Source organism: Streptopelia decaocto (assembly GCF_964273445.1).
Source record: "Streptopelia decaocto genome assembly, chromosome: 20".
NCBI lineage: Eukaryota > Metazoa > Chordata > Aves > Columbiformes > Columbidae > Streptopelia > Streptopelia decaocto.
In genome coordinates this window covers 4,886,273-4,909,793 of record NC_138675.1, presented here as the reverse complement: position 1 = coordinate 4,909,793, position 23,521 = coordinate 4,886,273, and the positions used below count along the sequence as shown (strand labels likewise).

General features: G+C 44.0%; 1 protein-coding gene across 9 annotated transcripts in view; it reads right to left on the bottom strand.

The window, feature by feature from the left end:
• Positions 1–23,521, bottom strand: part of RERE (arginine-glutamic acid dipeptide repeats) — a 164,459-nt gene that overhangs the window by 58,738 nt on the left and 82,200 nt on the right. For 7 of the 9 annotated variants that reach the window (XM_082069793.1, XM_082069798.1, XM_082069792.1 and 4 more), the window contains 5 exons: positions 22,181–22,285; positions 11,700–11,748; positions 9,114–9,238; positions 8,294–8,393; positions 2,023–2,121 (listed from right to left, as the gene is read on the bottom strand). In XM_082069793.1, coding sequence (XP_081925919.1) covers positions 2,023–2,121; positions 8,294–8,393; positions 9,114–9,238; positions 11,700–11,748; positions 22,181–22,285 — 478 coding nt within the window. Of the gene's footprint in view, positions 1–2,022; positions 2,122–8,293; positions 8,394–9,113; positions 9,239–11,699; positions 11,749–18,100; positions 18,364–22,180; positions 22,286–23,521 lie in introns of those variants that run through there. The other 2 variants (XM_082069799.1, XM_082069800.1) reach the window with 2 other exon arrangements.

Genomic DNA, 23,521 nt, shown 5'->3' with positions numbered 1-23,521 from the left:
GCTTCTGATGGGAAACAAGGAGAGGGAAACAAAATCTACACCGAAAAAGAGGTGTTGGCGCTGTACGATTCACCCACGAACATGGGAAAGAGCGTACGCAGACAAAACAGAGGTTAAAACAACACGATCACAAACTTACTGAACACAGGCACAGCACTTGAAGGATCCGTTCCGACAGCCTGTTCCCTAAACAAAACTCCCTTTGGTGACAAGATAGCTGTAAAACTTATCAGGAAACTGTGTTCTAAGGCTTTTACTCATCCCGTCCTTCGCTGTCGGTGCTGGCACATGATGCTGTTTCACTCCACGGCTCCAGGCAGCTCCTCAGCACAAAGGCTCTTTGTTGGGCTGTGGAATCAGCCTGTTTTAATCCGGGTTTAGATGCCCGCCCCAGCCCCAGTCCAGCTCTTGTAAAAGGGTTTACATAAGGAGAGGGTAAGCACACGGAATTCATGGGAATAACTCCCTGAAAGACTTTCCGAGAAACAACAGTTTTCAAAGTCTGCCCAGACATTATCTAAATAATTAAAAAGTGCTAAAAGACCATGAAAGTTTCCCCCATTATTAACTGGTTCTGTTTGTTGCACCAATGCCATTAGCAGCTTAACAAAACCACAAAATGTTTATTTTTATTCACTTCCTTACAGACTTGATCAACTAACGAGCTTCAACAATTGATTTAAAGCAAAGCAATATCTTCTCTCGTGCCATTTTTCCATGAGCGATGCTGTCTTGTGCTGTAACACATTTTCTTCATTTGTATACCTGGTAAGTACACACAATAAGTTGAATTTCTACCTGGTTTACTCCAATACGGCACAGTATGTACCAGAGAAGCTTTTCCAACAGCCAAAGGTAAAAACTATAAGCGAGTCTGAGGTTCTGTGATAAATATTTTATCATAACCAACTTCCAATCATCTGATTTGCTATTTTAGTGCACACTGCAGCCTGATTATTGAGCTACAAGATAGAATGTTTTTCCATTTTCACAGAACTACACATGCCTAGCCAGCTCGCTAAAGACATACCATCTCCTTATAGGTTACATTTCACATAAATCTTTTCTATTAAGCACAATTAACATCGGCATGTAATGTAATGTAACCCAAGTGAAAACGCACGAGTTTCACCTTTTATTTTAAATGCAGTTGAGCACTTGTGTGCCCAACCCCTGCAGCACGAGGTCTGACCAGCGCAGCGACGCCGGGTCCGCAGCCGGGAGACACAACCGCGCTGAACGTCCACCGCGGGTCTCTAATCCATCACCGCCATACATCACTGTGGGAGCCGCAGACAGGACGCAGGGCCTGTTTCCAGCCCAGTTGTGGGGCCGGACCATTCCCACATACTTTGAATGTGGCCAGCACGGCTAAATCCCGGCTTTCAGATAAGCTGGTGTGGGTCTGCTCTTTGTCAAAGATTCATCCATCGAGAACTACGCCACTAAACACTTCCTAATATTCCGTATGAGGGGAAGAAGGGACTTAATCTCAAGCTCCGTTTATGAGAAACGCTGATATCCAACCTCCCATCAGCCAACTTGAGCTGACACCATAAACCTCCTCCAATACCAGCAGGAAAAAAAAACACGGACAACGCTTTGCCTTTTACATCTTGTCCTACCCCAGTTAATGCCGGTGGCCAAGCCTTCCTGGACATGAAAACAAAAGGGAAATCTGGAGTCCAGAAGTTTTGCATCTATTTTTTTGCCATTAATTTACCCTACAGCATCCTCTCAAAACCCGTCACTTGATCTTCTCCTTGCTTATTCTGCTATTAGAAGGGTATTTTCCCCAATCTAATCAGGTTCTGTATGTCAAACAAGGGCCTGCTAACTCACAATTCTGCAAACATTCATCCTGTGCGGCAAGGATTTGCTGCATTGCAGTTGCAACAATTGCATTGCAATTATTTGCCCCTCTTCTTCCCCATAAATGTAACCTCTTAAAACAAATAAAATAAAAAAGAGCAAGAGAAACAAGATGAACTATAAGGCTCAAGGGAATAATTCATTTCCTACCACTTCATCTTCGGTCCAACACTTCTCAATCAGCTTTGGCACAGGTTTCTTCACCAAGCGCTGCAGGGCTTTTCCAGCATCATAGTTACTTTCATGTAGCTGAAAAACAAGACAAATAGATCATTCAATGGAATTAGCAGTGATCTGATATTGGAGAAAAACCACTAAAGGAAGCCACATGAGATGCTCTATGCCTAATTATTTTTCCTGTTGATATATGAAGTGAAATTTAAACAACCTGAAGGGCAACTGGGGTTTCACTAGTAAAAGAAACAGCATTAAAACAAGCGCATTTTCTGCCGCCTTCCTGAGCTTCTCCCAGATAACGTGTCAGTCCATGAAGCACTGGAGATTTTTTTGTTAACTTCAAAAAACCCACTTTTAACATTACAAATTAAAAGGGGAAATTTTAAAAAGCTCCAACAAAACGTTTTTCAAAAGGAGTTGCATTTTATGCAACATATTTTGTTTAGATGAGTGACACCAACTAGAAAAACTAACGCACAGGAGGGATTGTAGGCCATGGGATGCCAAGTTTACCCATCCGCAAAATTCTCTATTGCACTGCAAAGATCTCCGTGTTGTTGGAGAACAACTATGGAAAAGAAACGAAACCTCTACAGATATCTCCGGGAGCACACAAAAGCAACTGGGGATGTTGAAGTTGACGTGACTGTTTCAGCTGGTCATAGCCCACAGCGCACCTTATTTTCCACCAGAAATTCGGTATCTGCATGATCAAAAGCTGTCTGAAATAGACAGACATTTAAATCAGGGTGAGGCAGAAAAACAACTACACCGAAAGAAAAACATCCCCCGATGAACCCATGAGAACATGGAGCTCTTAACGCTGGACAGAAAGCATTTAGAGCGCTGTAGATTTACAGCCTGTCCTGTCTTCAAAGTACAGCGGGATTTCGAGAACTGCAGGGGAGTCAGGAGCCTGCTCTATGTCTTCTGAAAATGATCTCAAAGAACAAGAAATATTGCCTGGCTGACAAAAACCACATTATCTTCCTACACTCAAAAGGGAGAACGATTTGCATACGAACTTCTCTACACAGAGGCAATTTTTCTAAACAAGGTTCTAAGCAAACCAAAGCTTCCAAGATGCTGATTAGCGGAAAAGAATTTTACGGACCCTCAAAAGTTTCTTTACGATGGGGACAACCAAAAAAATGATTCTGTGCATCGATTATCTCCTGCTTTTCCTTCCTACCTGGATTTTATCCTGAGCCATCCATATCCCACCCTCCAGAAGCATCTGTGCTGCCAGACCTCAGAAAACACTGCGGTGAGTTCTAGAATTCATGAACTTCTCCCAAGAATGATGAACTGAACAGGGATCAAGATACAATTACTGAACAGCGATGAGATGTTAACTGCCCAGGTTCCAGGATAAGTTGGGGAATGAGCTATTAGAGAGCAGCGTAGGGGAAAGGGACCTGGGGGTCCTGGGGACAGCAGGGTGACCATGAGCCAGCACTGGGCCCTTGTGGCCAGGAAGCCAATGGGACCTGGGGTGGGTTAGAAGGGGGTGGTCAGTAGGTCAGAGAGGTTCTCCTGCCCCTCTACTCTGCCCACGGAGGTTGTGGAGTCTCCTCCTCTGCAGACATTCCAACCCGCCTGGACACCTTCCTGTGTCACCTCATCTGGGTGTTCCTGCTCCATGGGGGGATTGCACTGGATGAGCTTTCCAGGGCCCTTCAACCCCTGACATTCTGGGATTCTGTGCTTTGTTACTATTAGCATAAAGTTTTTAGAACAAACAGTAACATTCCCTTAATAGGTGGCCCGAATGTGTTTGTTTTTTTCTTACCAACAACTAAAATAACAATAGCCTGCAGGGTGTTACTGCAGTGACACAAGCGCTTGGCTAATATAACGGGAACAAGAAAGAAAACTAAGCCAGAGTGGTTTTCTATTCTTTTTCAGCTTCCTGCACAGCACCTACAGGGAAGTGGCCGATGCAACAGCAGTAACCGTACGTACCACCGATCAAACCTGGGCGAGATTTCCTGATATACAACAGAACAACAGCCGGTGAATCCACCCTGGAATCAGCTCCGACTGCACCTCCATGCAAGTGGAACAACGATCTCGGTCCATCTTACACGAGCCGCAGGTTAAATGATGGGCGTCGTGCTCAGAGCCAACACATCAAACTTCTCTTTAACTCTTCAACTCGTTCCTTTAAGACTCCTGTGGTATGCGGTGCCTACTTAAAGCCACAAAAATAAGACGCTGTCTTTTCTACTGAGCACACACTGATTTTCCTCCTTGTTCGCACTGCAGCACTGGGGGCAGATCCATCGTGAAGAAAGAAGGATTGTTTGTTTTGCCAGCTCACCTTGCAAACGCTCTTTTCTGTGCGTGCCACTACCCGAAAGACTTTTCACTTAGGAAATCCGACAGCGGTGGAGAGAATAGGGCCTCTGTTTCTTTGCCCTCTTTGCTCCCTCCCGAAACACGCGGCAATGCCAAAGCCTCTTTGTAACTTGGAGGGCATCTTTATTTTGCCTCAAGGACAACACGTGTTTTCCCTGGCAGCCCCATTGCCCAAGCAGTTCAATCTGCAAAACAACCTGACAAGCCCAGGAAGGACGGGCTGGGCTGCCAGGCGGCTCCGCTGGTTACTGAAACACAGAGGAGTTTACAGGGCAGAGCTGTCCCAAATTAACAACGGAAAACAGGAGCATTAACTTTGACAAAGTAATTATAACAATCACAAAACTCATAAGCACAGACATGAAAGAGAATCCTCATACAACAGAAAAGACACAGATGTGAAAACAAGAGAAACTGGTAGAGGTTTAGAGGATCCTGAAAAATGTTACCTTTAGCAAGTGGGGAAAAAACAGGCTTTTGTAAGTGCCAGGAACAGGATAATGGAGCAAAAAGCCAAAAAAAAAAAAAAGTGCCAGAGTTGAATTTAGTTGTTTCACTCTGTTTTGTTCTCTGCTCGTTACTTTCGGTCATTTAATATATATAAACACCTTATTGGCATTGTCTATGGTTTCATTAACTTGGGGTTTGAGCTTTTCAAGGTATAAACACCAGATGACTACCCTGCCATCTACAGAACCGCCACTTTTAGCTACGTAAACCTTGAACCCCTGTGACGTGATGTACGTGTGCAACTGCAACAGAAGGAATCGAGACAAACGTACTTACACTTCAAACCAGAAAATACAGCAACTCCTGCATCACTGGACAGGATTTGAGATTACAGAAAAATTCTGATTATGCACGTGCCCAAAACCTCACTGATGTTACAAGAGTCATTAGAGCAGGCTGGATCACAGGCAAAGCCTTATTACCATAAAGCCTGCATGTTACCACAAGGTTTCAAGTTTCTGCTCCAGCTTCTCTCGGCGCTGCCATTTTCTGTCTGCGTGATGCTGCAAATAAATCCTCCTTTGGCACGGCTCAGCTGTCAGGGCCCCCTGCCCGTAATGGAGCCATGAATTACATCTCGCAGCTCTGACATCTCTGCTCTTCCTCATCAAAATATTGTTCTTCAATTGTAATTTATAACTTAATTTAAATGTCCCTTTTACCGTGACCTTTTTAGATCAGGATGGCATTGCAGCTGGCAGCTTCCACTCCGCCAAGGCATCTTTTCGCAATTACAGTCATTACGATCTCCGCTGAAAAGCCCGTCTGAGTTCGGCTGCATTCAGACTCCACTATTAAATAATCGCAGCCCATTAAGAACACTGTTAGATCCCAGAATCTTTTTCTCACAGCAATGAAGTAGCACTGAACTCCAGTAGGACAGAGGGGTTGTGGGGATGCAGGAGCGTCCTGGAATTCAGGAGTTCTCCAGGTTCTGGTGCTGGTTCTTCCCTGGATGACCAGTGGTCATGGACAAGTCACATCCCGCGTCGGGGCACAAAGATCTAAAACCTGAGCTGCCCAAGGCAAGGGAAACTGCCAGTAGTGCAGGAGCATTGTAAGGCTCAAGTAATACAGATGAGTCAAAGGAAATTTGTCACAGCCAAGCAAGATGCTTCGGTGGAAGGGTAAAGGGAGATGGTATTTGCTTGGTACCACACCAACCCTATTTACATATTATCCCTATTTAAGCACCAGTTATTGTCATCTACGCAGTCTTAAGAAAATTGTAATTATTAATGAGGGATTTACTGCTCTCGCTGAAGAAGACAATGCTCAAGACACCCTGGAGCTCTATAAAACCAGCGCGTTTGAGAAGGTAGAAAATAGAGATGGAAAACCTAAAGCTGAATGAGACTTACTGCCACATAGCTTGAGTAGCTAGGTCTTTTGGTATAATTACTCTAATCCAAGCACCTAATTTAATACAAAGAGTAATTCACGTCACTTTTTTCAGTAGCGGAGCTGACAAATTTCAGTTTGATGCAGATACTCTATAGCTGCGCACATCCTGCCATCAAATGGAATATGCTCCATAGCAAATCTATTAACGGTGCAACTCGATCTTATAGGTCTTTTCCAACCAAAATGATTCTATGATTCTGTATCTCATTAGGTGAAATAGCAAAACCTCTTTGCAAACGTGCAGCGCTCTTTAAAGCGCTTATCCTCCAGAATGGCAAGATTTGATCTTTATCAACCATGTCTGATACTCAAGGAGACACCAGCCCCAAATGCTCTTTAATTCCAGGAATTTCCTTCCCTGCTCCTCTTTGAAATTCTACCTCCTCCCACCTGCTGCAACACGACCATTCGCTGACCTCTCAGTCATCAAAACTACTTTGTTGAGCTCCCTCTGGTGCCCGAGGACAACGGCACCTTGAACCGACCCAGAACCTCAACCACCCAACACAAAGACTCTGCCCAACGAGCTTGTTCTGCCCAAGTGCTGCCACAGTGACCCCACATTGTGATCCGGCTGACACAGCTCGGCCTCCACCAGAATTCAGACTAAAACCAGAAGGTGACGAATCAGTACGGTATTTCAAAAGAAGATTACTACTAGTTTGTGTTTTTTAATATCTGATTTGCAGTATCTGATAGCTTGAAAATAGAGAAATCAGTCCCATTATTAAAAAAAAAAGGGGGGGGGGAGCAACTGCCATTTGTTTCCCCCAGTTCTAATTTATTTTAAGCTTCTACATAACTCTAATTGCTACAAAGTGATGCAAGATGCTAATGATGGAGATGAAAAAGCAGGATGCTTGTGTTAGATCCCCTTTTCACACACCGGTAGTGCCAGGCATCTGCCCCACAGCTCAAAATCCAGCTGCAATATTCCCCAAAACTTACAAAAACTAATCATGGCAGTCAATTTGGCCCTTTTTATCTGCCCGTTGCAAGAGTTTCTACAGAAAAATTTCCTGACTCATCCAACAAACACAGTACTGAAGTTTTTCCCCTAAGAGCAAGGATAAGGATGAATGAAAATGTGGCAAAATTGTCTTGTGCACTAGAAGTGGCTTCATTTCCCAACATGCCCAGGCAGGGAGCGATGCCCCTGCAGTGCTGCTGCCTCACTTCAACCAGAGCGCCTGTTAATTAAGACTCATCCAAAACGAAAACTAGTAATAATAAGAAATGCTAACATATATTTAAATAATTCTCTATGCTTTCAACCTTGTCTGTAGTTAATGAACAGGAAAATCTGGTCTAAGGGCAAGTTAAAACAGGGAGTAATTTGTCTGGGTGACATCTTAGTTAGAACTGAATTTCCTTAAACTGATATTACGCTGTCATGTTTGTCACTCATAATGACATGTTCCCATGTGAGTGCGTTATGAGAAGTCAGAACAATGCTATTAGTAAAGAGAGATTTATACAATATTAGCATAGGGTTGTTTTGTCTTTCTGCCACGCAGCAGTCAGCAGCCTGAAGTGGGGAATGTGTTTTCTTACCATGCGAGGACAGAGTTGCTGGCTCTGATTTTCCCAGCAAAAATACCCAAATGTGGAAAAGCTCGGAGATTCTCCCTTAGAGGCTGAGTTTGCACGCTGGCATTTCCAGTGTCCCTCCTAGGGTTTGCTGTTTGATAACCTACGCTCACTCTTACTCTTGAATCAGAACAATGGGTCAAGCAGAACCCTGTCATCTTAAACCACCCACAAGTTCATCACCGACATTCCGTAGGTTGCGTTTTTGAAAACGAGTTGCTGTATGAAAACAAGTCATGATATCCTAGGCTACTACCATACTCATATCGCGATCCCCAAATCAATTTTACCTGCCAAATACTTCATGCGCTATATGTTTTAAGTAGTTCGGAAATCAATGGAATAACTGTTCATCCATACAATAGTTCTATATACTCACTGTATTGAGCGCGTTAAGCGTAGTGTCGTCACGGGAGGCTGCAACGCAACCGTCTTCTGTGGACCCTCCATCACACATGCCTGCAAAAGCTGCCATGCTCCTATAGAGATTGAGGAGAGAAGAGTTGCGATTCCTCAGCTGCCACGTGGTGCACACATCATGCAGTACACAAATAGGATATTTACACCTTAAATCGCAAATTTCAGGGCCTTGAATACTGTGGAAATGAGTAAAATGGGGCACCGCAAACACCGCTCTGTGTTACGCAAACCTGAGTCACCGCAGCATATGCAGTAATTAATTCAAAATTAAAATCCAGTCTATGTGGATTTCATCAACTAAAAATCTCCACTGCAACAGTACCAAAGCCTCGTCAGGGTTATGGAAGATAGAACCTCCAGACACAAGGACAGTCTCAGCAAACCTGTTGTTGTCATCTTAGATCCATCATGTTAGAAAACTGACTTAAAGTGCAGATTCTCTGAATCCTTGCAAAGCACAAGTCATTTACTCACACTATGAATTTACTGAGGCCCACCAGCGCATCCAATTAACCTACCAGGTATACCAGAGATCTGTATGAAACTGAAAAGCAAACTAACATACTGCTGGCTTTGCCTTTTAAATCCAAAAGCCACAGCGAACTGAAAGATTGTGCGCTGGCCCAATGTAAAATCAGAGTGTTCTAGGCTCGAACTAACCAGTTCAGCTTATCTAGTTGACACCCACGCTACATCAGAACAGGACAGAAAGGAGCAGCCGCCGCCAGCTCTGCGTACGTGGCTTTGAGAGGCACGGGGAGTATCGGGGCTGGGATTACCTGGCTGCCCTAAGGTACATAAGCAAGTCACAGTCATTGACTCCAGGCATCCACACGAGTTCCTCATGCTGTGTCACCGTGTCACCGTCTGGGGAAGGAAATGGCTGCAGATCAGGGAGCTTAGCCTAGGGAAAAAAAAATATATATGTATGTATATATATATATATCTTTCAGACAGACATTAGAGTTGCTAACAGTAACGAGGATGCACAAGTGTTACTCATAGCAAATGTCATAAATTCTCTGGAATAATATGATCTTATAGATGGAAGATATTCAGCCACCAGGTGGTGAAGCTATTTGATCCAAGTTTCAGAAGTCTGAGGAAACTGGGTCATCAAGCCCCAATCTGGCACTTCACCCAGCATTCCTTCTTCTAGAGGGGCCGCTCGCTTTGTGACAATGACGCGGGGTTAACGCCACCTCTCAGACCACCACCAGTGGAGCGCTTCTGTAGAAAAACCAAGTGCAAAAAATGCCTGCAGAACAGCACAGCTCAAAAATAAGGCATCCTGTAGCCAATATGTAGTCCTTGGTTACAGAGAAGTCAAACGCTGCTGGACAATTTACCCTCAAAGGGACAGTTTTTGTTTCTCTAAAAGCTGCTGCTCCAACTGGGCCTTGCCAGGCTAAAACACGCCCATACGAAACAAAGCAAGAATGTGGCGACCATACGGGTACCACTTGAAATCAGCAAAAAACCCTGCACGTTTGACAGTAAGTTTAAAATTAAGTTCTCAGCAAACCCTTAAAACTCTAAAGGGAAACAAAGGAATCTCCTGAAAGAGCGACAGCCCAGCAAAATGAACTCTGCCACTGCGCGAGGATCACGCTGCATCCACAGACCCAATTAGCATCTTCAGTCAGACTGCCATGGGATGAGATAGCTGAGAGCCTCTTCAGAACCAGCTTTTAAGCCCTATAATTACCTCCTATACTTACGCTAAACATATTTGAGAGGCAACATTTATACATAAGCAGTAATTACAAGTCACAGGTTCAGATGCCTTTCATGTTCTGCTCTTTAATCTGTACTTTATTTTACTTCTTCCCTGGGAAAATGGGTATGTCATTGAACTTCTCTTCTGGAAAAGGACAAGCAAGCATTGTGCTGAGATGAGATTTCAATGATTTCTGTGCGTTCTGGCAACCACAGTGCCTTCGCAAATTAATATTTGTCCTTACGTACCCTCGGAACGTGCTTAATTAGTGGAGTTACCCCTAAGAGCAACTTCCTCTTCGACACCTCTGGTCATTAATTTGGGAGACAGAAGTTTTCAATCGAGAACGTTGAGCTGCTCTCCCCTTCACGTGCATGGGAATTTTGGGAACAACTGCAATTCTATAACACATTTCTCTTGTGTCCCCACTTGCTACTGTGATACAGCAGCAGTTTGAGGTGCCTGTGCACCCAACATAAAAGCAAACCAGACCACAAACCAACAGTCCTCCAGCATTAACAAAGCCCAGAGTTCAGAGGAAATTGCTTTTACCCTTTCCACAAGATGAATTGGACTACAGAACTGAAAACGGCAAATATCTTCAATCTGAGTTCCTACCACGGCCTGCAATACGCATTCATGCACCTTAAGATTACGCCTCATACTAATTAACAGGATGAGACTATAACCTCTCAGCAATGACATCTGTCAAACACAGGTGTCAGTGAATGAATGAAAGGACAATGGAAGTTTCAAATATTAAGCAAGCAAAAATTCACACTATTCTAAAGCAGTGCACCTTCTTCCCACTTTTTTTTCCATCTATAAATGCATCTGGAAATGATACCTTACAGCACAGGTGACTAATACGTCAAATGACAATTGGAGATGAAAGTTGTTCGGAAGGGATCATTTACAGCACTCTTACTATGACTGGTGAGAAGAATACTACGTGTTTAATTGCTAAGGACTTTGTTTTCCCTCTAAATGCAGAACATCCTTCAGAATGTCCCACAGGTTCCATAAACGTTTATTTGCACTACCTGGTGAACAAGAAACAGGACAGAAACCTGTGTCGGGTTGAGTTTCCCCATCCTTCTGGTTTTGTAATATTGTAATATCTAGGAAAGTGTTTTTTCCATCACTTCTAATAGAACTCCGCTTTGCTTAAATACATAGATTCACAAAAAAAGGACTTTGTTATAGGCAGCATACTAGCAACTTGACAACTTTACCACGCAAATTAAAATATCTACCTTCAATATCAGTGGAAAACACCAGATTAATTTTTATGGTTTATTAAAGACCCTGTTTGGTAAAAGCCAGCTGAGCGTACACTCATTTTACCTCTAGAACGTGCCCGGTGAGAGCTGAGATTGTTTCCTTCATTTCCAGTAGTTACCCGTATTCCTTCAACCTTATTCTGGCACTAACCCGATAGCAATGCTACTAATAAAAATCATTCACATATCAACATTCGAAACAGAAAAATCTCATTAACTGAGCTAAGGAATTCTAAAGAACTCAGGATGAATCGAAAAAACTAATTGTATTTGAAGGCATACAATTTTAAATAAGTGTCTTCTGAACAGATCAGGTGGCAAAAGCACATCCTGGGTATCAAAACAGGAACAAAATCCCTTACCTGATGGCTGGGTCCAACTCTGATCTCACCTTGGGTACTGTTTAGCCTCCTAAGAGGGAAACAAAACAAACCTCTTTGTGGTCATTTTCATTTTGAAAGAGAAAATATCTTAAATAAAAATATGTAGGGTATTAATCTTTGAAGAGCAGAGCGTTACATTGCCAGAACTGGCCAAACTGATGCCTCTTTTCCCAGCAGATTCCACAGGAAACCATTCAAGTCGCTGTGGATCTCACACGCAAAATTATCTCGCTCCTGCTTTGAGAAGTTAAATTATTATTGCTGCTGTTAATTCATTTGCTAAGATCACATCAGGCGGCACGGCACGGACACATGGAAAACCTAAAGAGCAATAAAAACATGCCCTGTAACGCTTGTAGAAGTGAATGTCCTTCAATTCATCCAAAATGGGCTTCCCTTCTGTGTAATGCACTTGGCCCTTACGTTTTTCCACTATTCTGAATATATATTTCTACAAAAAGCTTCAAGTTCCAAATGAACTGTCCTGCACGTAGCGATCATCATACCCTGAAGGGCTCCGTGCTGCTCACACCATTGGCTGCAGTTACTGAAACATCACATTATACAGCAAAAGCAAAAACTACTTCATCACGTAGCAGCGGAATGACCCTGGTGACATGAGTGACAGGTACCCAAGTACAAACCAGACCAACACATCTGACATGGCAGAATTTATTCTCCTTCCTAAATTTGGAGCAGACTAACAGCATAAATAACACTAGCACTGAAGAGTGCCTTTCCATGCTTTCCTTTACTAAGGACATCACAACGAGAAGGCACACAGAACTAATTACTGGAAATACTAATTTCTCAAAGGCTGCAGCTGACTCCGTGGGAGCTCTGCTCTGATCTCACCCATCCAGCTCTTCCAGAGCCACATCACTGCAGCCTAGAAAGGCATTTGTGCCTCAGCATCAGTATCTGGGATACTGAATGCAGCTACAGCCTGAACAATTGACTGAGCACGGGATGCTGGAGCATCCTGGAATTGCACAAACAAAAGCAGAGTTTGGGATGGGACTTGCGCTCCTCACTATTCATGAGCTGGGGAAACTCAATGTGGTTACCCAGCCGTGGTTCCTCACAGGGAAATGAAGTGTGGAGAGGAATATTCGTGTGCCTTTTCAGCACTTATTTACCATTTCTGGATTATAGTCGCGCCCCAAAGCGCTCCGTCCCCTGCCCCAAAAGGTGAGGGCTGGACTGAGCGAAGCCGCGGTGCAGGCAGCTCTTCCATTCTGCACTACATCTTGGCTTTATTCTTTTTAAAGGGCACAAAGCTGATCACTCTGCAAGGGCATACAAGATGTTAAATAATTTTGGCTGTTTCCACATCGCCAGGAATGGGTTTGCAAATGGAAAGAAAATTCTTGCTATGGAAACTGAAATGCACTGTAGATTTTAAGCTAAATTACATTGGTGGAGAGCAATTACAATAATAATGGAACGGCACTCTGTGTTTATTCTATGGGAAAGAGAAAAGAGGACCCAACACTGGATATGAAATCTGACACAAAAGAAACTGATGTAACAAAGCAGTATCCATAGCAACAACAACTTAATATTTCAGTCCTCTTCAGCTGCAGTGGATTAAATATAATGACAAGATGTTCCCTTTGAAAAGTAACCTGTTGCCATGACAACGTTGTGTTCTGCAAAGTAAACAGGGGCTGGTCAGAAAGGAGCTGGAAGCCTGCGAATGAATATCAAAAAGGCAAGAAGCTTCTGCAGAGGGGAGGGCGAAACAAGCGGCGCTAATCCGAGAGGGGCTTGTTCTGAACACCACGGAGAGGACAGGGAGGGTGTTCAGTGCAACCCAGCTCTGTCCTTTCCATTCTAAAGCAACAGGGGAGCTTGGGGGTTCGAGGCCAAAAGCAGCACGGTTGGGAGAAACCAGTTCAGGGGTGAGGATGAGAAAGGAATCGCAGACAGCACAGGGTGGTGCTGAGCTTTAATGAGAGGGAGAGGGAGAGGGAGAGGGAGAGGGAGAGGGAGAGGGAGAGGGAGAGGGAGAGGGAGAGGGAGAGGGAGAGGGAGAGGGAGAGGGAGAGGGAGAGGGAGAGGGAGAGGGAGAGGGAGAGGGAGAGGGAGAGGGAGAGGGAGAGGGAGAGGGAGAGGGAGAGGGAGAGGGAGAGGGAGAGGGAGAGGGAGAGGGAGAGGGAGAGGGAGAGGGAGAGGTGCCACCAACAGTTCCTGCCTGATTTCCAATGCAGGAACAAGCTGAACCCCTCTGTTTACCACATACATCCTTGTCTACGCTGCACCCCAGCCTTGTACCACTGATGCAAAAGGCGGCCCAACTGGCAGCCTTTACCCACGGAAATACGGTAGCATTGCGATGCCATCATGGCCTGGAATGCAGTAACAAGTGTCACAAGACAGAGTGTGCCCCGCAGTGAAGTCCCCAGGTCACCGGGACGGTAACTCAGGACATCAGCAAAACTCTCCAAAGGTGTTTGCAGATCTCTGGGAGCACCGTCCTGTCTTTGTCCCATCCTCACCATCAACCCAGCTCACATCTGTCTTTCCCAGCACATCTCCGCTAGGAAACCGGCTTCTGAACACGCACACGCTGGGTACGGCGGGTCAACGGCTCAGAAAACAGGAAAATAACTTAGTGCGACCACTAAATTTAAAAAAACAAATCACAACTCAAACGTCACATGTAAGATGATATTCCGCGCGATTCGTTTAGCCACTCATGGCATAATCATTCCTGATTCTGTACATTGGTGATCTGTACAGTGTATGAATAACACCAAGGCAAACTGTGCAGTGCAGGAGAAGTTTCAACAACTAAGGCAGAAGCCATTATTCTGCATTTACGAGCCATGCGAGGACAGACTGTTGGCTAAGAAGTGTGCAAAAACATGAGATGTCGTCATTTTTATATGATGAAAGAGTGCAAACACAGCTTAAAGCTGGGGCACGCAGGGGTTTGGTGGGGCTGATCTTTTAATTAGCAATAACAAGCACTAAACTAATCTTACGAGATTTGGGGTTATTTACAAGAAAATCAATGGCTTCCTAAATAAAACCAAAGCCAGATTAGATGTATATATATTATAGGCAGAACAGATTATAAATTGCAATCATACACTTTAACACTGATGTGGCCAAACAGTCCCTATTATTGGCAAGAGAATCAGTTACACCAATTGAAAGCGTGACACAGCGAGGCAATTCCGAGATATTTGGAATTCCTGCAAAGTTAACACAAATTTGAAGTCGTTCAGAAAGAAAGTTTTGAAAAGAAATTGGTTTTGCAAATGGTCCAATAACCAAGATGAAAAAAGCAGCTCCTCATAGGCGGCTCTGAAAACATCTGGCAAGGTTCACTTTGTTCCACCTCTACAAGGACAGAACTGGAGAGAACAAAATGACTCCACTCCAACTTCAGCCGCTTAAAAAGTAGTTTATCAGGGCCTGAAAGGGCCTGGCACGACATTCAAGAGACTCATTCGCTAGGACATTCCGTTTCCTTTTATTCCATGCGCCGTAAAACAAAACTCAGAACCGCCTCCCCCTTCTAAACCAGCAGCAATTCCTGCTTGAAGACACTGAGTCACATCATTTTGTTTTCATTATATAGGGATCGATATCGATTTACAGATTAAACAATGGCTTCTTGGCTATTTCCAACAATTATTTTCTACATTAAAAAATTTTACTCCCAGTTGCCCAATTTTGTGTGTCCAGTTTGCACTTGTGCCTTAAATCTTCTTTTTTAAAGCAAGATCTTGAAATCCCTTTTCTGGAAGTACCTTAACGCTCAGAAAATATTCTTGCTACCGGCCAGCCTCCAGTAAGTTCAGTTTTGTTTGAAACCCGTTGTAACAGTGCAAAAATATACAAACAATTCTGTGTTCTGAGTGGAAAAAACAATCAAACCTGTATTTCAGGCAAATGGACTAATATGGGAATGTTTTTAGCGGTTGCTCAATCTGCAGCAGGAATGAATAAACACGTAGAACGTGTGCGTGTTCAGCGCGAGCTCAGACCTGCTGGGAGCGCAGGACGCCGTGTTCCGGGCCCTCGTGCTGTTTGCAGAAGGAAGTTTGAGTCAGACGGGAAAGCTTTGTCAACACAACGTTACTTTTCGTCATGTTTATATCTTAAAAAAAAAAGAGACTATACAGTCCTTAGAAGTATTGTCCCCTACTCAAAACGCAGGATTATAATACAGCCATTCCGAGACACAAGTTCTTGCAAAGGAGCGCTCCCTCCGCATAGGAATTACCTGCGTGTGTAATGGTTTTCTTGTAGGTCTCACTGATCACCTCTCTAATATCAGTTTTCCAATATTCGATGACCTTCACATAGGGAAGGCACCACTATTTTGATCCTAAGTTAAAAAAAAAATAGTGGAAACCTTTGCGTGAGATGACGTTTTTTTATCTGATTTACATGTGATTTTAATAGAACCTGAACATTACTTATTTACAAGCAACATTTATAGGGATATTTAGGTGTTCCTGCTCCATGGGGGGATTGGACTGGATGAGCTTTCGAGGTCCCTTCCAACCCCTGACATTCTGTGATCCTGTGAATTCAACATGGAATTACGCTGCTTTAGGTGCTTATCCTGCAGAGTTTCTAAACTGGGCAGGCAGTACCTTTACATTTCCCAGAGCAAATGTCACTATTTGCACCATTTCTTCAGCACCATCACAGCTGATCTGCAGGACAGTGGAGTCAGGCAGTTAATTTTTCCCATAAAGCTTCATCAAGTTATGACTGGAAAGCAGCACAAAGCGACTGCTTGGTACCTCCTGCCCCTTAGCGCATTCTCTTCTGCTCCTAAGTCAACATTTCCAACAAACGTTAAGGACGTGAGGTGTCCCATCCCTGTACTCCTGCAGAGCAGTGTCACATTCCTGCACGTATTCGAGTAGCTCCTTTATTAGGAATAGGAATGTTTTTAAAGCCCAGGCCTAGGGACACAACTCTTTCACCTACGAGGTGACTCGGCGAGCCTGAAGTTCGAGGGGATTGTGCCCTATAACCATCAGCATGATTTTGCTTCAGCCAGTGGCAAAAGTGACCAGTGACCCACACTAAGCTGGTGTCTTCTGTATGTTCTATATCTTCTCTGGAAACACCCAAAACCCGCCTGGACGCGACCCTGTGCGACCTGCTCCAGGTGAACCTGGACTAGATGATCTCCAAAGGTCCTTTCCAACCCCGGCCATTCTGTCATTTGTGACTTTTATGCTCTATAGGAAAGGGAATTCAGATTGCATATAGATACAGACATGGCGCTAACGTGGGCAATATCATGCAGCCTTATTCACCGTTCACTCCTCAGGTTCTGATGAGGAAGGCAGCCCAGTAACACTCGCTGCACGGGTGAGCGACTGCGTGTGCAAGGCCACAAGCCAACCTGCTGCTGGGAAGTTTCAGAGACGTCACTGAGCAGCACAAACCAGCCTGTCCCCTCCAAACTGCGGCTGCCCTGACTGCAGGACTGTCCCCCAGCGACAGGCCTGCGGTGCCGAGATCCGCTCCGCAGGGTCACAGCAAACAGCAGCCGGTCCTGCACAAGTCCAGACGTCACCGTGAGTGACAACAGGATCAGCTTGACTCCCATTCAACACACCCGAATCCTCTCAGACCCGCCTATGTTCGCAGTCACAAGTCACGGCTGGCCGTCCCACAGGGATGTCAGAGCTCTAACTGCGCTATCACCAAAAGGAGCTCAAGTCTTCTATTTTATTCAGATCAGTTTAAAATCTAAGGAAGCAATGTGCGGACGGCTTAGGTAGCTGTCGTGTGACGAGCTTCTAACGCACAGCACAATATTGCTGCATTTTGGACGTGTGTTACTTGCATGTGAGTGACAAGCAAGCAGAACTATGCTGGCTACTTTATTTTCCCTTAATACTTGAGGAAGTATCGGCAGGATCACTGCCCCTCCATCAAAACAAAACCACGTATCCTCAGAGCAACCAATGGCTGCTGGTCCACGACCCTCCCTGCAGCATCACCTCAACAGTGGGTCACAGGCCCAGAACATCTCCTGACAGCCCCTCTGGCAACGCTGCATCCTGCAGAATCGCCTCCGCGGCTCCCGACGGAGCTGCCGTCAGGTTGGCATGCACACAGCGCAACTGAAAGCAAAACTGCACCACGGGGGGGGGATAAATACAAATATAAGCCCACGCAGCTCCAGTGTTTTGCTCCATGCACCCCGCAGGCAGCAGATTCCCTGCTCAGTGCCCTCATGCACCATCCCAACAGCTGCACGGCAACGCTGAGGTGATTACAAGGTTCTGAGGAGCATGCAACAGTAATGAAATGATTTCATAAACATTGCAGAAGTCACAAATAACAGCAAAAAATCCCCATGGTTTAGGGGAGGCCGGAGTGATGTAGCCTACCTGCAGGGGCTGAATGGATCATCCATGACTATGACAGGCTCTTGTGGGTTTAGATGGATTCCTGAACCCTCTACCTAACAGCTAAAACTCTGCCTTTTCCACTCTACCAACTCAAAATGGAGGCACATGCAGCCTGAGAGACCTCGGAGAGCTTCCACTGAGCTTGTGCTATGACCTAAGCCTGCACGCAGAACGCAGAAACTTCGCCCTCGGACGGGGAGGACTGAGCATGTGCTGTGACCCTCCCTCATCCGCACGCCGGCTCCCAGCGCCATCCATCGCCATCCATCTCAGCTCAGCTCAGCTCGCCCCTTTCGGCTGTTTCCGTCAATAAAATGCAGCGGAGGAGCGGCCTGCGCAGCTCCAGCCTCCGCGGCCGGGAGCGGGGCCTTCACTGGGGGATCCCGCACGGCCAACGCACACAGCGCTTTCCACACCAGCGAAACACGCTGCGATTCCATAAAAAGGCTTCTAAAAGCTTTTCTTCCTAGTTGGTGATTAGCTTTTAAATAAGCGGCATTAAAAGGCTGACGGGTTTTCACGGATGCAAACGACAAAAGCTTTGCGTTTCAATGTATGATTTGCTCCTTAGGGAAACGCGGCGGCACGCTGACTCACAAAATACTTCTATTCCACCTGTCAATAATGCAATAGATCAATGTACAGAAGTTCTCAGCAACACCACTGCCCTTTACGAGCACGTGTGAACACAAGACTTGACTCAGTCTGAACTTCATCACTCATGGTTATTGGCCTCCCGGTTCATTAACACAATTCTCGGCTACCCATTTGTATGAAGGTAATCCCTGCCCCTACAGCACATAATGCTTTAATTAGCATTCTTGCCTCCATTTTAGAGCACCTGAGACGCCCCAATTTACTGTGAGCCCAGAGGAGGATAAAAAGTTTCTCAAATTTTGAATTTTAAAAGGCAGAAACAGATTAGGCAAAACAGATCGGGCCACAGAACAATCCCGCATTTTCAGTCCTTTACAACACTCCACTCAAAAAGCTGAAAAACACAACCAACTATGCTATAAAATACCAAGCTATGTATTTAAAACTTCCAAACACACAAATAAGTTTTATTAAGTGATAAAAAAACAAGGGGGGGGGGGGGAGGGGGCAAACCCACCATATCATTTTATCAGCTCATTTCTATTATAACAACAAATTCAGAACAAGACTGACCAGATTTCTCCAGACTAGTCTAGAAAAAGATAACTACTCCAAATATGCTGCTCAGTCCTGACCAGCCCATCGCTTCTAATTAAGAACAATTCCAAAGTCAAACGTATCGAGTCTTCACGTCAATACAGCTGAAATGGGTGTCTGGATTTTTTTGTTGCCATTCTGGGTTATTTTGGCCCTTAAGTTCACAACATGAACTTGAGCAAAAGTTCTCAGTTTGTAATGCTAGCCTCCAGATCAGAGAGAAAATTATATGGACACATAGAAATAATATATTCCAAATCACATTAATAATATCAGCCCGAAAGAACAACCCAAGAAGGTAAACAGACGTTTATCTAAATGTAGTTTTTGGGAGGGTTTACTGTTTATTTAAAAGGAATGAACTGCAAGGCGCTTCAGCACAAGACAGTTCCCACCGACACACAGCGAGGGTCTCAGCACCTCCGTAATTCCTTCCCAGGAATATTAGACAGGAGTGACACAAACCGACTTGGCTGTAATTTAGTAAGCCAGACAGAAGCCATCTGTTCCACATCACACGGGGGCACCACCAACAGCCCCTGGTTCCCCCCATCGGGAGGATTCCCCAATGCAGTTTAAACTGCTAAACCCATTTTGAAAAGAAAACAACCACCCCCCAACCAACCAAGCCCAAAACTTACAATTTACCGTAGGAATTGTCTTATTTAAACAAATTACACCATAAACTGTCAGTGTTCCACTTAGTAAGAACTCTGATTCAAGACATACGGATGAATACATTTAAAAACCTTTATGATTGTTCCATCCTCTATCCCTGCCTTAGGCATTACAATATGCACAGAATCAAAATGTTCCAACTGCTAAAAACTCGCCAAATAATGGATGAAAACAGTAAAACCAGAGCTCTGCGGTCCTCTTCAGCCTCTGTTCACATTCTGGTTGTAGACATCAACTTATCATTCAACTACAGAGGGCAAGTCACCTTTAATTTGACTTTTGGGAACGCTCCTCTGAGACACCGCACCACTCATTTAGCTCTCATCTCCAGAAGATTCAAAATAAAGGGAAAGCAAACAGGGTGGAATAAAAACACAGACAAGATGCTGGTCCTCCCAAAACAACTATTCAGTAGATTCACCCATGCCTTGAATGTTTGCTATTATTTTGTTCTACAATGCAAAACAAGGTCGTGAAAGAGTAATTTTGATTCATGACCAAGAAAGCTGCTTGTAGAATAATATCTGATTATTTCTAGTTCCAAGTAAAAATTCAGTAGCATCTAAATCTCTGCACCACAACACCAGCCCAACACCAACAAGCTCCCAACAACCTACATCAGAAAAGCAACTCAACTTCAACACAGTTTTGGTTTTACAGACAAACCACTAACAGGTCAGTCATCCTGGAATACACGTTACAATACTTTTCCTTCCAAAAGCAAAATCGAAGTAGAATTAGGTATTTAAAGCAGCAGCAAACACACGGGTCAAAAATAATGAGGCAACCCAGCTCCTTGTTCTAAACTTCCCCTCATTCCAAGACAAAACACAGACTTGAAGAGTTGGATTAAAATAAAACAAACCGCAACCAAGTGAAGAAAACCCTCCCCTTTGAGAGCTGGCAGTCTGAGTAATTAGCTGATCACTAAGTGCTATGCTTTGTCATTCCATTGATCTTTTCAGGCTCAGTCGTTTTCTAATGGCTGGAGGAATTAACAGCTACTTCTACACAGAAAGAGGGTATAAAACCACACTGACAACTCTCATAAACGGCATTTCATAAGAGAACCATTAAACACAGAGCTCGAACAACGAATAGTTCATTTAATATCCACACCCTCAAAACTAAAATGCACTGAAAAAAGCGACAAAATCAAATACATGGTGAGGCTGAGAGCGTATCAGAGCCGGATCACAACACTTGATAAATAACTTTCCTTGTTGGACTGCTCCAAAAACATACACAAATGATGTTACTACAACATTTAACATATATTTTAAAATATTATAGGATTTCGTGCCCTTTTGCAAGAGCTCAGCACCCATACACTAGCAAGATTGCCTCCAGGACTTACACTGGCAACACTTGCTATGAATGAAAACTGAATTAATTGAGTTTACCTCATCCAATACTCTGTCTCAGACATATAGACGGTTTAAGACACTTCAGACTAAGGCACAGGAAGCCTCATAAATAGGCAATTACATTATAATATGCCCACACAGGTAGTTTCTTCCTAACTGCAAGCAGTTAGTGGTTGGCTATGCCCTGAAGCATAAAGATTCCTATCTCCATTAAAAACAGTAAATCTACAATCTAACAATTCAAGTATTTATTATTTATATGCCTATCTAATTCCCACTTAAAATAACACTTTTCTCAACAATATCTCTAGAAATCAAGGTCCTGAAGCTAACGATGTTTTCCTCATTGAAAGAAACAACGCAACTCTCCGTGGGCGCAGACCTGGCTGAGCCTTCCTCCGCACTAGTAACCTGTTACTCAAGGGCTTGTAGAAATACACCCCTCAACTGCAAAATCTTTACGGCTGGTGTTTGTAAGGCATTCTCCATATTTACAAAACTACATAAATAAAAGAAAAAATAAGAGTTAGGGTTTGGTCGTGAAAAATCACGATGCTACAACACTGCTTACTAGGAGATGCAGGTGTATTTTTTAAAGTGTTTTCAGGGGTGCGCATTTAGCCAATGAGACAGGTAAGAGTGCCTGCTAATGTCTGCAACCTTTAAAACATTTCACCATTCTAAAAGCCCGTTTTGAAGCAGTATATCATCTACCCAGAGACGCAACCGCATACGACTCACTGCGCAATTCTGTTATCTGTTCCTTTTTCTCCTGCACAAACACTCAGCTCAAGCTTCCCTTTAAAATCACTTCACTTACCTCGTCTCTGGATTATACCCCAGGATGTAGAAAAACGAATCCACTCGGGCTTTAAACTCTCTAGCAGCAAATATGTCAGAGAAATGGGAGATGTTACACTTCCCCCTGAAAGAAAGAGGGGAAAACGGTATTAGGATTCCATCTTGAATAACAGCTATTTTAATGAAGTGCCACTGCAACGTGTGCGTAAGCCACACACATCCTTGTGTTCTCATAAACATCTAAAACCTCATAAATAAAAGCCCGTTGTAATGGAACCACGCAGATTCTTTTCCATTGTGCAAAGAGAAGAAAATTGAGTTCCAAAGTCTCCGATGGTGCTCTGCAAACATTCATTCATTCTGTCCCCAGGAGGCCTAGAAATTCAACCCCAAAAACGCCTTCTTTTCCCAAGTTTTGACAGCCCTATACCACTTACATCTTTAAGGGAGCTTCCAAGATTCTACTATTCAGCTTTTTGTTTAGGAAGTAAATAAAACTTCAGTTTAACAAAAAGCTTTGCTGTTTTTAGCAACGCTGCAACCCAAACAACGCGGAGCCCAAACACGCACGAGTTTCCTCCTCCTACTTTCATACATGAGAGTAAGACAGCGACGTTAAAAAGAGGAAAAAAAGAGAGGATTTATTAGCTTGTTCTACAACAGACTGTTAATAACTTTTAATATAATTTGTTGATGAAGTCATTATCCTTAAGGACGAGCACGAGGACTGGCTGGAAGAAGCTGCATCTCATTTCCTCAAGGGTTTGTTGGGCTGTTAATGTTCAGCATCTGCTCGTGTTCCCATCCGAGGCATCACAGGTTGCTGCCAACAACTAAATCACATCAGGAGCGGCCACACATCCAGAGAGCTGCTGCTTTTATCTCAAACCGGATCCAACGCAATAAACAAAGCATTAGATTTTGCTCTTTTCCAGCGCGTCAAGCTTTCTAGGATTAATATAGATAACGTCTCTTTTTGCTTGTATTTACTGAACAGCATTTGCTATTATAAAAAGCTGCTATGGGGCTTGTTTAACATTATAGAAAGGTTTGACAGTCTTGGTTAAAATTGAATGAAAAGCGCTATTGCCAGCAGTACACCAAGATGGATAATTATTTTGACTGTAAGAATACCGGATTTGTTGGCTTAAAAACATCACGGACTTGAAATCAACTGCACGAGAAAGGTGAAATGTTAAGCTCGTCGCCCTTTTTGTGGCAAAAGCACTTCAAAAAGGGCTTAAAAATCAACAGCCACCGCGAACTTGGCCTTGGCAGATGAGCTGAGGTGATACACAACATCAACAGCTACAGGTGAGGAAAAACACAGCAGGGGGATGAAGGATGGAGAAAAGTGCCC